The 16,144-nt window shown below is 44.3% G+C and overlaps 1 protein-coding gene across 2 annotated transcripts in view; it reads right to left on the bottom strand.

Annotated features, from left to right (window-relative positions):
* The window catches only part of LOC126540457 (secernin-2), a 127,456-nt gene that overhangs the window by 24,621 nt on the left and 86,691 nt on the right, over window positions 1-16,144 (bottom strand). For both annotated transcript variants that reach the window (XM_050187274.3, XM_050187275.3), the window contains exon 5: window positions 3,916-4,119. In XM_050187274.3, the coding sequence (XP_050043231.2) occupies window positions 3,916-4,119 (204 nt within the window). The remainder of the gene's footprint in view (window positions 1-3,915; window positions 4,120-16,144) is intronic.

The following is a 16,144-nucleotide window of genomic DNA, read 5'->3' on the forward strand; positions in this document are numbered from 1 at the left end:
TAGTGTGCTTGTGCAAATAAAAAGTTATGTGTGATACTAGACATATGTAGACTGAAGCTTATGCATGCTTTTGACACAGAAGTGGGCTGCAAATACAGTTACTAGAAACCTCTTACTCCACTCTGTCTGAAGACTTTACCTGCAAGATTTCCACAGAAGATGTTATGCAATCCTGTAAGGTCACTTAGACATGCATGATTACTGCCAATTAGATATGCAAAAATGGTCAGTATCACTCTCGTTTCCTTATCAGTGAGTTTTCACATTAATGACACACTTAAAGGTACCTATACGCAAGCATGTTTCAATTACAGATCATGGTGAAAACAACAAATGAACATTTATATTACATGGTGGAGGGGGCCCCCCCATATCTAGCAATTCAAAACATCCAGCTAAAAAATGTGGTATGTTTCAACTTGTGGACAAAAAAGAACAGCAGGCACTGCCATCACATTTAGAATCTCATCTAGATCAGTTCAAAACATTAAACCATAGGTGAAAGCAACACATATAGTAAGTTGCAATCACACGGGCATTGGAGAAGCTATAGTACTGCATTTTCTAAGAGCATGTGTATGTCTCAAATAGTACCCTTTAATCCAGTGTCTAACAGAAGGCTCACAAAAATACTTTTGCCCATGTAAAAATATTGTGCTGATTATATTATCCACAATGGTCTTAATATGCACTTGTTCCCAATACATGCACAAGCTTTAACTAATAATACAAAAATGTACTCGAAGCAGAGATCAAGTTATGATGACTGAAACATGCAAACATGCTGCTGGTAAACTTCGCACTGCTGAGATAACTCTGCCACTTTGTAGGCTTGCAGGCACTTTTCGTCAAACAACTGAGCTCATTTAAATCATACTAAATAATCACATGAAATGCAGTCATTGTATCAGCACTGGCTTGTTATATCTAGGTTCTCACAGTGTAATTCAATTTCATTGTAATTCAATGTAATTCAAATTCAGTCCTTACAACTACTACATCATTATATATAATATAATTACAAGTGGGTTTGATTTCATGTGTAAATAATCTTAGGCATGTATGTTCATATCCTCTATTCTATTATGCTGCTTTAGTTAATCAAAACAAGCACAAGAGAAGTGATCAAGACATGTGATGCATAGTTTCTTGCATGGAGTTTTCTTTCACCAGAACAGCTCAGTTAACCAGTAGTAAAACCTCGTTCATACATTTTCAGAAAAAAAATAACACAAGGCAAAACTTACTAACTGGGAAAACATACTATCCGAAGCCACTAAAAAATCTGGCAGACTCAACTGTAGTTGGCATCCACACAATGTGAAGTGTTGAGCAAATCACTGCAGCATAAAACGCGCGCCATGGTGGTGGGGCACAAGCGGCCCTAGAGGTGCATTGTCCTTTTTTGCAGCCTCCGCAAGCTTACACCTGTGCTCCACGAATTCAGCCCGAGTCAGCAGCTTCTTTCGGCAGTGCATTTTGGTGGGAAGTTTTTATGTCCCCACTCCACGACATCTTTGCGGCACGAGATGCCAACACGTATAGAGCCAGTGGGGCCCCAGTGGCTCGAGACGCATTTTGTTGTTCCCCTATACAGTGGAATGTTTTAAGACAGCAACAGGAAACCGAAACGAAATTCACCAACTGGCCGACACCGGAATGCAATGCCACTGGAGCGAAACGAGACGCTTACATTGCGCCACCTGCCGCAGGGAACAGTGGCACGTTTGGGTCATCGCCTATTAAAAGTGTGCAGAACACTTACAATGGCACTATGCAAGAGGCACCGTGAAACAGATAGCTGAAGATGCTTATAAGTTAATAAATGTTTATTCTTTCCCTCCCTCTCTCTTTATCACAATAGGGTTGAGAGTGATAGCTGTCAACGCAAGGTGTGACTATGCACGAGGAGATTTGCCGGTATCAGAAAAGGAAACTGAGTGCATGCCGACATTTTCACGTGACGTAGGCAGGTAAATACTATAGGGAAGCTGCTGTGTCAGGTGCCTCCTGCTGTCAATCGTGCACGCCTTGTGCCATTTCTTGTTCATATGGGATCTAGCAGCAGGAAAACGTATCATACAACAGCTATTTGACGATGCACGGAACGTAGGTGCCAGAAGATCACGTTTTCTGGGAACATATTAACCAGTGAAAAAGAAGCGTCACTGTATTGGGTCCTTAAAAGGGCGTGAAACTGAGCTTGTTGGTACCGACTCATGGCAAAAAAACGGTGTGAGAATAATGAGACAAGAAAGACAAAAGAGGCAAGCACTGTCTTTGTATTGGGTCATTTTCTGTGTTCTCGATCATGAAAGTTGGCACCGGGAAATCATAAGAAACGAGATTGTATCAATAAGGCTCTACTTTATTATGTCTCAACAACTATCCTATGCTTAAGCCTCATATACATACATGTTTGCCATATACAGTACAATGCATCTTGTTAGTATGTAAACTAGGAAAGATAGCATACCATGGGTCCTTATGTATGCAACAAGTGACCTAAAGTCGCCACCGTCTCTTAAGTCAATGTTCATAAATAAAGTCAATGAAGCCACTACCTGAAATATAAGCTCCCAATCTTTCATGAAGTCAACTTCCTTTGATTATGTGGCAACTTAAGATGCCTGCATGGTCCAGGCAAATGTACTGTACTGTGTTGGATACTTTGTTCTTTCTTCAGGATTTTGTATGAAAGGGAGATTTTGAGGAACAGGTTCCGGCTAGTGGCAACCACAGCGCGTAGTGCCACATGGCTTGGCTGCACCATGGAAGGCTGCTGCCTGTGTCTGTTGCATGTGGAGATGGCACATTGCACAAGACTACAAGACTAGTCTTTATTTTTTTAGAAACTCTGTTAGCCCCACTTCGCATGCTCATTCAAAACTTGGCTGCCCTTAAAGGGCCCCTCACCAGGTCTGACCATCTTGAGCTGACAAGTGCAGTGCATACAATGCGCGCTCATGATCGTGTCTGCTAAGAACTACGTCGCTACACACCACGGAAACAGCAAAAATTTCAAACTAAATGGCACTTGCCCTCCTCCTCATGGGCGCCGTGCTCCAAGATGATGGGATGACATATGTCAGCAAGGGCGCCACGTACATGTATATGCTATGATGTCGCTCATAGTGACACGTGACACTTCGATAATTATTCAAGGCAACAACAGTTATTTGTGTAATCTGTTGCTTCAATAGACAAATTAATGTTTACAGAAATAATAAAACACACAAACCAAATTTCTGCATGTTTTTGTTTTACTTTGCACTGCAGCAAGAGAAATGTACTTCGGTTTTGACCACACACACTGTATTTGCCCATGTGCTGTAGCGCCGTACTTTCATATTTCCCTTTTGTCCAGTTCAGATGTCGCTAGGTTTATAAAATTTGAATTTCATGGTATTCTTGTAATATGATTTCTTAATGATTACATCCACTGCACATGTCACTTGCATTATATAAATTTTTTGTAATCATTGCTATTGTTTTACGCATGTGCCCCACTCCCCTCTGTAATGCCTTGGCACTTAAGGGTATGTGAAATTAATAAAATAAACAAATATAGACCTTTCCAACAAGAGCTGCATGAGTATTGTCATAATGTCCTCTGTACTCTTGTGAGCCTGAGTAAGCACTTCCTCAAAAGCACAGAGGACAGCAGAAGCAGCATTTGCTTTTTCTGCCTTCGTGCAACCGTCGTGCACCCTGATGGAAGGGAATATAAAAAGCAAGCGATGCAGTACTATGAAAGAACTGGAGAACAAGTTGACACTGCAGAGACGGCACACAATGGTCTGCTTGAATCAGAGAGTGAAATATGTTCGAGCTTCTAGAGTAATGTGTAATGTCTGCAATGTTTCAATGAAGCAGGCGTATCGAGGCACCATTCAGAATGTCCAGAAAGCCCACCTTTTGCCGAGAGCTTCTCAAGAAGCTGCTTCCCGCACGTGTAGCGGCTGTCGACCTCACCCGTGCTGAATGCCAGGCGAAAGTTGAGGTCCCCCCGGCTGTCGTTCCAGAAACCCAGCTGCTTTGCCTCCTCCTTCAGCCCTTGGCTGCACAGGTCAATCTTGGTCTCAATGGAAAGGCAGTTGGAGATGTTCCTGCAGCCACCTGGGAGGAGACAGTGATAGTTAGCAAGGCTGGCAAAAATTAACATGGAAGGAAAATAAGTAAACAACATGAATGAGCAGTGGCATGAGAACTGATAAGCATAACCTCGAGAGATAAGAACATGGTAGCACGGAAAAGATAATGATTCAGTCAAGATTAAGAGAAAGGAGTAAAGTCGCGCAGGTCATGTAGTGCAGAGAAAAATGACAGTCACTTTAGCATACGTCAAAGAGTGTGAAGGCAAAAGCCTGCACACTCAAGAGACATTCATTAAATTACTTGACATTTTCATTTGAATGCGTTGTTACTTCTTATTACTTGTTTTCTCCCACCAAAGGTCTTGGGTCCAAGTGCCTTAATTGATGCTACCTTAATTAACTGTGCTAAAATTAACTTCACCCTAATTAACACCAAAAGTCGTGGGTGCAACTCCAACCAAAGGTTGTGGGTTCAAGAGCCTTAATTAACTCTATATTAATTACCTTTTCCTTTTTTTTTGACATCATGAGCGGTATCGGCGCCAGACGTGGAAGAAGACAATGACGAATGTGAAAGTAGTGGCACGAGCACATGTCTGTGCGAGGCAAGCTCATGTGGCTTTCTGTACTGCACACCGCATTTTTCAGACCATCGAGGTATGATCCACTTAAGGCTCTTGCCTTAATAAATAGCAGGTGGTCTATAACAGTGGCATAGTGGATGTAAAAAAAGCAAATGCAGCCAAGAGTTGATTGTAAGTTAGAGCAATGAGACTAGGAAATGGGTCAGCACAAGGTGGCTTCAGCTAGTACATGGAGCACAGTGGTAATACATCTCTGGGAGCGGCCTTCGTGCTGCACAATAAATATAGATTGCATTTGGCATAGTTGCGCTAACGCCTCTATGCATGTGTCGCTGCACCCTTCCACTTTTTCTTCTTCTCCGTCTGCCTCCTCGCTTCCCCTACTTTTGTGTGAAGCACAAAAATTTATTATCACTTCTTGTCAACTTCCCTTCATTTCGGCTTTTTTAACCCTCTCTGTCTATGTATATATAAGAAGCACACGGTAATAATGATAAACACAATGTAGACAGATTACATCCAGTAGGACAGATTTTCCAAGTCTGAAGCTCAAATAGATGCTAAGGAGACACTATAGCCAAGCTATTTAATTGCATTTCTTAAATGAAGAAAGACTTATTTTAAGTAAGAGTGTGCAAATACTCGAATATCACTGAATCAAATTGAACAGTGAACATTTGAATAATTCAATCTGTGAATTGAATATAGATACTAGAGAGTTTTAGAATAGAGGCCCCAGACCTGTTAAGGCCCCAAAGAAATAGCGTTGAAGCCGCTGCGCATTCGCAGGACGCAAACTACGTTCGGGTTCTGCGTCGAGCATGCTATACGACTGATTTAGTGAGAGCCGCAAAAGCTGCCCCAAAGGCTTTGCGTCAACAAACAAGGCAGCACCCATCGAAGCGACGGCTCCAACCCAGCACCAAACTAGGCTCAATTCGTGGTAATGCGTGAAGTTCATAAACTAGGAGAAGTGACTGTGGTTATCGCTTTCCCTCACCTAATGTGTGTAATGAAGACCAATTCATTAGATGGCGCTGATTCCAAATACGAGGGCCAATTTAACAGCTCGTAGGGCTAAGACGGCTTAACTTGGCTGGTGAAGGCATGTAATGTTGGTTACCCAAAACTAAGCGAAACAAATTCCTTGCAGCTAATAAAATAATCTCTAAATTGTAATGAAATGTGAAAACACTAAAGTCAAAATTACTCTTCTTATCACGAAATCGTATATTTTATTTAATTATCTATGGTAGCTTTTCTTTGATGCTGTCGTGGCACTGCAAGCACAAGACGCTATCCGCAAACATAAAGACTTGTTCTAAAACTCTTCACTCCTGTGTGCCCCAACACCAACCCCCACAAAGCTCTTTTATTCTGAAACTCTCTACTGTTTGATAAGTATGTGATATATTCGGTGTAGGGACCCGTGCAGTGTCGCATGCGTGCGCTGCGGAGCCCCTCGAACTAGGTGCCGCCCAAGGCGAGCGTTTCACCTGGTTTTCAGTGCCAAAGGATCACCGAGCGCGCCCCGGGCCGACGCAGTGGCGAACTTTGTCACTACAGGCGCTTCCCGTCGTCCGCTCGATGCGGGGATTGCGCACACACAACGCCCGAAAGCCGCCTTTTCCATGGCGCGAAACGTTTTGGAAGGGTCGCGTGCGCTGCCGCGCGTTTTCCAAAGTACCCCGAAAAAAAAAAAAAAAAAAAGCACGCGGACGCGCGCTGCGGCAAACACTCGTGCCTTGCACCGCGTTGAATCCGCCATGCGCCGCCATGGGCGCCACTGAAAGCCGCGTAGCGGCGGCCGTTGGAACCGCCGGCGGGCCTCGTGCCGGAGACGCCTGCTTCCACTGCAGGCATGTCTGAAGTGTGTGCGTGATATTTGCCGCTCATGCGCGTCCCAGATAGTTACTTCTGCGGTGTCAGTGTGCGCAAGGAAATCGCACTGTACAATGGTGGACATGTGTCCGACTTCACCGCTATCTGGGCCATTGTTTCCTTACGCGCCAAGTGTTTGCCGCAGATGAGCATCAACAAGCTTGCCTACGAAATCGAGCTCATCGTTAGTGTGCCGCTTTCGTTATAACGCCACGGCCGCTAATGGCTTCAATTGTTGGCTCGTGAACCAACGCTCTTTATTCACACACTTGCTTGGTTTACATGCCCGTGTATGCTTATAGAAGGTTGAGAGAGCGCCATCGCGCCTGCGAAATAACGCATGGTTTGTACAGGCGCGGCCACACGAGAAGCCAGTGACGGTAAAGCTTGCAAACCAGCACGATGTGCTTGAAAAAAATAGCACATATAGTACTCCGGCAATAATTAAGGGTTGATTGTTTTTATGCCTGTGTCTTACCACTGCACAGCATGGATTTCACATGTTCCATCGTCAAACAAGCAGAGCGTTTCGATGATTTCACCGGAGCACGCAAGCGAGATATCAGAAGACGCCTTAGCTGAAAATTTGCCCCCCTGGTCAGTCAAAAGCATATCGCTTTTACATTTTATGTTATTTTTTGAATGTCACAACCGTTTTTGCTAGTATCACCCTCGCACCCATGCCGAATTAAACCGCATGTTGTATCGCCTGTTGTAGCGCCCCGAGTCTGTATAGCCAATGCAGCGCTTTTTAATTAGTTAAAAGAATATGTTGACACAATATTAACACTTTCAAAGCAAGTACAACGCGTGGCAATAAATAATTCTTATAAACCACACGCTACATTGAAATCATTCTCAAAGCAGGGACAAATACAGTGAAGCAACATGAACTATATTGACTCATCATGAAAAAGAAGAAAAAGAGAACAAGCACTAGCCAGCACTAGCAAGAAAAGAAAGCAAACAAGAAAAGAAACATGACGGTTTCAGAATTGACCACAACGCATGACACAGCTGGGGTAAAGTGAATAGAGAGTTTTAGAATAGGGGCCCCAATATTTTGGGGCCCCAAAGAGCTTTGCGGGTGTTAGCGTTGGGGCACGCAGGAGTGAGGGCCCGTACATGGTCAGTCCGCCTGTCCGTTCCGCCCTCGTCCGCCCGCGTGCTGATGGCTCTCTACGGGTGAGCGAGGAGCGGTCGCAACTTTCCCTTCCGCACGCCTGCTCGTCTCTCATTGGCTGGTCCGAGGCGGACGGTTTGGCTGTCGTCACAGCAAACATGGCGCGTGCTCGAAGCGAAGCGAAGCGGGGACGTAAGGCCTAAGCTACAGCCGAGTCAGAAACAGTATATTTTTTCTCCTTTTAGAGCGCAGCTCTTTGGCGTCTGTTCCTGGGTTTCGCGTCGTCGTCGGCGTTGTCGTCGGCCTCGTAACCAGCTCCGCCCCCCTTTCATCCCCCCAGCGCTAGCAGCGACCGACTGATACCGCTGGATGCCGCTGACGCCGCTAGAGAGTCAAGATAACGTGACTGCATAGAACACCGTCGCCGCCATGCAGAAAGAGGAGGAAAGGGTCCCCCCCCCCCCCCTGTTCTTGTGTGGCGGATAGGGTGCTCTTCAGTTGCCGACGCGCCGGTTATTTCACGTAGGCCCCGGCACGTCGACGAATACGTGACCACCTTCCCACGGCTAGACCTGGTTCTTAGCGCTGCGGAAGCGAGGGTATCATATTGTTTGTGTCGGCATCGGCGGCGTTGTCCCTGAAACCAACTCCGCAGCTGGGGTTGACTCACTATCGGCGTCAGCGGCATCAGTCAGTTGCTGCTATCTCTTCCCTCCTCCCTTTATCGTGTTGTCCGCTTGCTGCGCGCGCTTCTGCCCCCATCGTTTGCCGCTGGGTGTACACGCCGCCCCCCTCCCCCCTCTTCCTGCGAGTCTCCGGTTGTTAAAGCGCCGGCTCGAACTTAATTCCTTTCTTCGCTCCTCCTCCAATGCAACCCCTGTGCGGTGGCAATCAGAGAGCCAGATCGGTGGCGGCGGATGTGTATATGTGCACCGCCCGAGCCGAAATTGCCGCTGCCGTTCGCCCTGTGCGGTGGCAATCAGAGAGCCAGATCGGTGGCGGCGGATCTGTATATGTGCACCGCCCGAGCCGAAATTGCCGCTGCCGTTCGCCACTGCGAAATTATCTTGCTGGTAGTAGCTGCCTACTTCGCCCCTACCGCACTCACGAAAGACGTCGTGCACTTCCTGCAACTCGCATTAACCGTCCATCGATCCACACCGATGTTAGTAGTGGGGGACTTTAATGATGACATAAAGACAAACAGCAATTTCCTAACACTTATGCGGGAGAACATCCCGTTCCTCTCGCTCGTAACGCGTCCCACGGCTGTGACAACCTCGCGAGGCACTTGTATAGATCTCGTCTTTGAGAATCAAGCATTGGTGTACCAAGTCGAACATATATCAGTCTATTTCTCCGACCACAAAGCTTCCTTCATGACTGTCAAGAACTGTTAGTGGAGTCTTTGTTAAAGGAATACGTGTGAAAAATAAAAAAAAAATTCTGTGATAGCGCATACATGTGTTGCTCGATTTCTTTGCCTCAATCTATCGAAAAGGTGAAACAGCTTATTTGCTGCGCTCAAATTTCGCATTAGGAAGTAACGTAATCGTCGGTAATTTTTTTTTTGTGATATTTACTAGTTATCTGGCACCCACGGAGATAGTCATCGAAAGCAGCAAGCCGGCGTACCCTTCCAGACCTGATCAGTGCGTGCGATCGCCAACAGAAACAGACGGAGCGCAGGAAGTGTGTGTTGTGTTTACGAGAGCGTCGGAAGAAATATTTGAAGCCGTCGACTTCGTGATATTTTGTTCCATGCTTCGCGTGCGTGTCGCAAACGAGAAGTCCATCACATACACGTGCATTCTGAGCAGCAGGACACATGTACAGTGCGTGGCGAAATAACTAGCGTCCGATTGGCGCACCCAGCGTACACGTTTGGTTTCTGCTCTGTGTATGCGGATCGTTGCCGCGAAGTGGTGAACGCCAGCCCTTCGCAACTTTCAGAAGTAATGATACGATCAGTAGCGATAAATGTTTATCGCCTTGTTATCGCTGCCATTCCGCGTGTGCTATACTGCGCGTGAGCCGTTTTGCCGGCTGCGACGCGCCGAGGTGACAGCGACGTTCGAGCTGTGTTCTTGTTATGAAGTGTGTCCTATACTGCGTGTGAGCCGTTTTGCCGGCTGCGACGCGTCGAGGTGACCGCGACGTTCGAGCTGTGTTCTTGCTGTTATGAAGTGCGTTTGCAAGCTACAAACCGTGATATGTATGTGCGATGTGTCGCAGCGTTGCTGGGTGTAGAAGTGCTCGTTCTACGCGATGTGCGTTTGCTCAGAAGTGAACTGTGCAGAAGTGTTGCCGATCGCGTTTTCATATTTAGTACCCTTACAGATAAGCCCTATCACACCGGCCTTTTCTGCTTCGTACATCTATTTTTTCTTTCAAAGGTTGTTACTGCACGGTTGAAGATGCTTCTATCGGTGGGGGGAAATTAGGGAACATCATAATAATTGCATACGTCAAGACGTTCAGCGCTGTCGTGAAATGTGGACGCACCTGAGAGCACTAATGTCATGAATGCAAATTTCTGGCAGCCTTGATTTTCATAATGTGGAAACTAGTGTGAAGATCAAGAATTTCTAGATTTCACGAAGTAAGTTACTTTATATCTTGTGATGCAAGCGGCTTACATAGCCAAAAATCTGAGCTGCTTGTTTTTGACTAGTGACTAAGCACAGCGTCTGTTTGTGAAGACACCAGTGGCATGGTAGATGAATATGTTATAGGTAAGAACTGGATACTACCTTCTTATTAACTAAAAATTTTACGCTTGCTGACAAAAAGCAATATGAATGTAAAAATGAACACTTAGGACGAGTAGTAACAAGTAAGTGTCACAGGTATGGTGTTATATAATATTCTGCTAGCAGCCAGCAGAACTGTGTGAAAGAAATTTTGCCCAGAGTTCTTCCTCACTAGCCAGCCATGGTCACATTACTAATGCAGGCAGAATTGGGTAAGCGAAAGTTTGTGGTTACTTTGTTTATCCACCCTATTTGATTATCTGGTTCGTGTCGCCTGTTTTGGCACGAGCCTTCAGTTTAAAGCGAACAATAGCACAAGTACCAGCATTATATGCCTGATAAGTGCTTTATTTTCTTTCCTCTTGTTCATTCTGCCAACAGTCATTAGCAAATAATGTGCATTAAACTGACTTTGGCCTGTAAAGTATGTCCATTAAATGTTTTTCCAGTGCACTTTCATCTGCCAGTAAGTTTACTGCTACCTATCATTCGTGGGTGTGGGATGTTGGACGCTATAAGTGGCTATCTGACTGATCTTTATTTTGAATAGGCCACGGTTCCACTCATTAACTGAACCGTTTTCAGCTGCGCTGCCAGACTATAGAAAGGGGGACCTCGCCTCTTGTCATTCTTTAGCATGTTCATGGCCACAGTGCATTGTCCCTGAGAAGTCAGCTGCTATCACAATATAAAACGTGCCTATTGGCTGCTATGAGTTTATCCTGAACACGAATTTTCACATTTATGTAAGCAATAGTTATGTGACCGAAGCCAGCCAATGAGCATGAACTGCTGGCAAAATTTTCAAGTGACTCTGCAGGCAGAGTGTCTGCTCCCTATATTATGTTAGCCACACTGCTTTGTCAGTATGCTGAATTGTTCTTTTTTTGACAGAAATTTACTACCCAGCCAGACAAGATATTGCCAAACCATCAATTTTAGGCCCGTACACATGGTCACTTCTTTATTTTATGATATTCTGGACATGACACCCATGTCTAGCTTAGATTAGCAACATCAGCTTAACTTATGCACGGAGTTGAGTTGCTGCATGTGAGAAAAAAACCACTGCATAGCTAATAGGAATTAGACTGGTACGAAAAAATTATTTGTCTTTATGGCTTGTTGTCTAAGTGGTGCTGTTCATTTGATGCACACAGTAATACGTGAACACAAATGTATGTGTATCTTGCATTTATGTGCATGTGTGTGTGAAAAAAACAGCACAACTTCTAATATCAAGGGACGTTGTACCAACTATACCCATTAAAGATGTTCTATGTGGTATTCAGCTGATATTATTGAAATTTTATCACATGGTGCAGTTACAACATTTCATACCTTTATGTAAACCAATTTAAGACCTGTATTCACTGCATGTGAGAATGCATATTTTGGCCAATGCAGTACCTGGGGTAGCAGCTTTTTAGTTAGCTTTTGCCACAGCTTATTAGAGGGATCTTGTTGATTATGCCATCCAAACAACTCATATAAAGGTTTGTGTTTAGTATACCAGCAGTGAAATACTGAATGCAGCTGCAATTCTTTGTATACTAGTGAGATTAATTCCACTGCTCATTGTTCTGTAACATGTTGTTCTTCAGTCACACATGGTGACAGTATTTGACGTCATGAGTTCTAGGCTAATTTTCACATGGGCCTTTCGATGAAGTGAAATCTGCCTCTTCAACAGTCAGTTTAGTGGAAAGCCACCACTGAACCAATAGCTCAAAGACCAATTCCTGCATGCTTTTCACCAGTTGGGTAATGTGCGGAAACTATGTGTGATACATCACTTCAGCTACACCAATAATCACACAGCTAAACCTGCCACATATAGTTAAGTCATTGATATAGGCAGAGGAAGATGATGCACGTATGTAACAGTTACTCATCCCTTGAAATGTGAATGACCCAAACCTTTGTGAGCATATCAGTCACAACCATCTAGCAGCACAAGTGGGAACACTTGTGCTATCACAAGCGAAAACAAGTAGAATAGTACCACCGTCTCAGCTGGTTTGTCGTGATTACCTTGCCTGCAAGTTTCTTGTTTATATTGGATAGGCTTCCTACTTTATGAATTAACAGCTTTCACAACATTTACTGCGCTAATGAAGGCACAGCACAGATACCAGTACTGAAGGAGGTATATACAAGTAGGGCAGAGAACTTGTGGGTAAGTTCAAAAATAAACAGGTAAAACTATGTCGAACAAACCATTTTCACAATAGAAGATATACCATCGGCAATTAATGCACATTCAGAACATGCAATAAGTGCCCTGTGTGGGAGACTGAGACCTGTGATGCCAAAAACTTGTTTCCCTTTTAAATATTGACGAAGAAAAATTCCAGTCTGTACTTCTGTGTCGGAGGGTAGAATATCAAAGGAGAGGTGCAAAACGGATTTTGCATGTAGTAGTCCCTTATGAATGTGCTACTCAAGTTGTGCCAAGCATAGCTATCTGTGTGCAAAGCATTGCACAAGGTACCATATGTATGTCTGACACATTAAAAATCTTTTGCATTGAACATTCCGAGCTCTAAATGTGATGCATGCTGTTTTCAGCTACAAATAGTGTGTATACATATTTGACCTGCACCACAAAGAGCTGATGTCACAAAAAAATGTGTACACCTTAGTGTTATGTTGCTTTTCATGGTGTCTCAGTTTACTTAATACAGTTTTGAATTTACAGATTGCTTCACATGTTTATAGCTAAAAACCACAGAAAACTACTTGCATTGTGACTGCGAGGTCACAACACGAGCATTTGTGTGGTATCCTTCCTGTTCATTGGTGTGTCCTTGCACTATAAATGTAAAACGTGACACCTGCAAACCTGAGCATCCACCATTACATTTCAAACACTTTGTTGAATGCTCGGCAGTTATGCTTACAAGCACATTGTGACAGCAAATCTACACCACCTTAATTTAAGTGCGATGTAAAGGGTTGTTTGTGCATGGCCAAGCTGTTCTAACGTGCCTGCAGGGATACAGCATTGTCCAGTGGCACCGTATAGTTCAGGCGTAACAGTGAACTAGTAAACAAAGCGGCTGATAATACTAAGCTGACCCATATGTAGGAGCATTATATTAGCTAACCCACACGCAAAGTTGCTTTCAGTGCACTGAATAACCACAGCTTTGATTTACCAAGTTATATCGCTGCACACACACAGCGCTGAAACAAAGTCTGTACAATGGTGAGAAATGCGCCAAGGAATGAAAGATTACTTGTGATGTGTGGATTTGAATAGTAGATGTGAATGCATACCCAATTCACCAGTATGCATGTTTTCTTTTGGAACAATTTTACATTTGGCCCAGAGGCTGAGCCACTACGGCCTCTTGACTGCAAATTTCTGTGCTCTCACAGTGCTAATGGGAGTATCATTCATTTGGCTACCCGAATAGTGAATAGGTAATAGAACACTACAATCTTTCAGTTTTACGCAGAGCACTTTGTGCATTATTCAGAAAACTGAACCTAAGGAACTATTCGCTGCTCTGTTATGGAAATAAAAAAATGGCAATGAATGTTACCTCACTTTTTGTGTGGCCCTGTCTTCTGCCCTATGTGCCTTCATTTCATTGTCATGTGCATGTTAAAACAGCAACTAATTAAGAAAGACAAACACAAAACTACTAACTACATCAACCCATCAACCTTTTCACACCACAAGAGGTCACTGAACTCACTGCTAAGCTACACTTGATAATCTCGGTTTGCTTTTAAATAAATACAGGCACTGGCCAGCTGTTTATGTTATGCTATACATTTTTCATTTTCCTAAAATATGGCTGTGCATGAGCTAGCAAGGTTGTTACTACATAAATACATAAACAACATGCAGCCCATGCCCAACTAACTCGTATAACCTGAGTAGAGCTTATTTTTTATATGTAGAGCAATCAAAATAGAACACGCATGTATGATGCCGACAGTATCAAACAGTCTCAAGTCGAACATCCTTGTTTGGTGCCATGGGTGAGAGAGGGAGCATGCCTGTCAAGGTACTGCTTAATTTTGTGCGCTTTGGTAATGTTTGTACATTGTTAAAATGTTAAATTAGGTATGTTAAGTAGTAAGGTGGCAACATATTGGCCACCCAGGCTGGCAAGAAAGAATGCAATTGTTTGATTTCACTCAAAATAAGTTATCAGCAATGTAAATTATATGCTTTAAAATAAATGCTCCCTTTGGAAACATCTCATGAGTATACCTATATCTGCATAAGGTCACTGCTATACATACATATTGCTTTAAGCCAGTCATAGTGAATCGTACACTCACTGCTTAACCTTCAATTCCTTGCTGCATGAAGTAACCACTTATGCACAACCTTCTTGCACACGGTGAGAACTTCATTCATCGCTGAGCACATCATTTAAGGTTATATTTTGTTTAGAAAGTTTACAAGCAGCAAGTATTAAATTTCTAAGGTGCATGTTTCATGCCTCATCTTTGGTGCCTTTATATCTGTAAAAAAGGAAAAGGCATTCCATGCATCCAACTGCTTTAAGCACTCTCTTAAGATTGGCAGAGTGAAAAAAAAAAAAAAAGCACGAGCAAGCGTATCAGCAAGCTGTACTCGGAGCCTCACACGTGTGCTCTGGGCCGCTATTTTGTAGCAATGCCTTATGCCTTATTCTATCCTATTCATATTATCCACCACACACGGCCGCCTGATCGCGTTGATAATGTGGGCAGACCGTCGCTCTGACCAGTGGCCAAGCGCGACAAGCCTGTAAAGGTATAGAATCGGAAAAGGCATCGCTAGAAAATACCAGCCCAGTAGCAAAAAGGTGCGTCTTGGCGACCTACGCAAATGCATTCCGCGACAGATGTGCGTGTGTTCCATATTCTGGCAAGCTGTCACTAGCACTCAGAAACCGCGCCACCGCGCTTCCGGCGACACTATCAGTTTCGCGTGACGCAGAACGCAGCACGTTGGATAATTAGAGAGGTTTTGTTCAACCAGCCAAGGCAACGCGCACTGAAAGTAATCATCCGAGAATACGTCGCGTGCTGCGACGTGATGCGATTGCAATACATCTGTAAAAGGTGGCGCAGATAAGATGACTGTGCAATGTTTCGAAGAAGGATGACGGTGCCAATGCAACACATACGGCTGCAGAACAGAATGTGGCAGCGTAGAGTCGCATTTTCACCGGAACGCGGAAACTTGAAATCACATCTGCAAAAATATGCCAGTGTCGTCTGCTGTCAAAGGTCGTTGCCAACCTTGAACACCTTTGCTCTGCCGAACGGTTGCCAGCTGTCAACAGGCCGCGTCGCCCAATAGGAGTGCGCGTGGGATCCGCTCGTGCGGATTGAGCGAGCATCGAATTTTGCGACACCTTCCGCCTTTTGGGCTTCCGCACGCGGGCGGACCAGGGCGGAACGGACGGGCGGACTGACCATGTACGGGCCCTGAAGAGTTTTAGAATAGGGCTTTGCGTTTGCAAATAGCGTCTTGCGCTGACAGCTCCACTACGGCGTCTAAGAAAAACGATTAAAAATAATTAAATAAGATATACCATCTTATGATATGAATAGTAATTTTGACTTGCGTGTATTCGCGTTTAATTACAATTTAGAGGTTATTCTTCAAGCAGCAAACAATTAGTTGTGCTTAGTTTGGAGCAACAAAACCAACTTTACGTGCCTTCACCAGCCAAGCTTAGCCGTGTTAGG

This window comes from Dermacentor andersoni, chromosome 2, assembly GCF_023375885.2.
Source record: "Dermacentor andersoni chromosome 2, qqDerAnde1_hic_scaffold, whole genome shotgun sequence".
Classification (NCBI taxonomy): Eukaryota; Metazoa; Arthropoda; class Arachnida; order Ixodida; family Ixodidae; genus Dermacentor; species Dermacentor andersoni.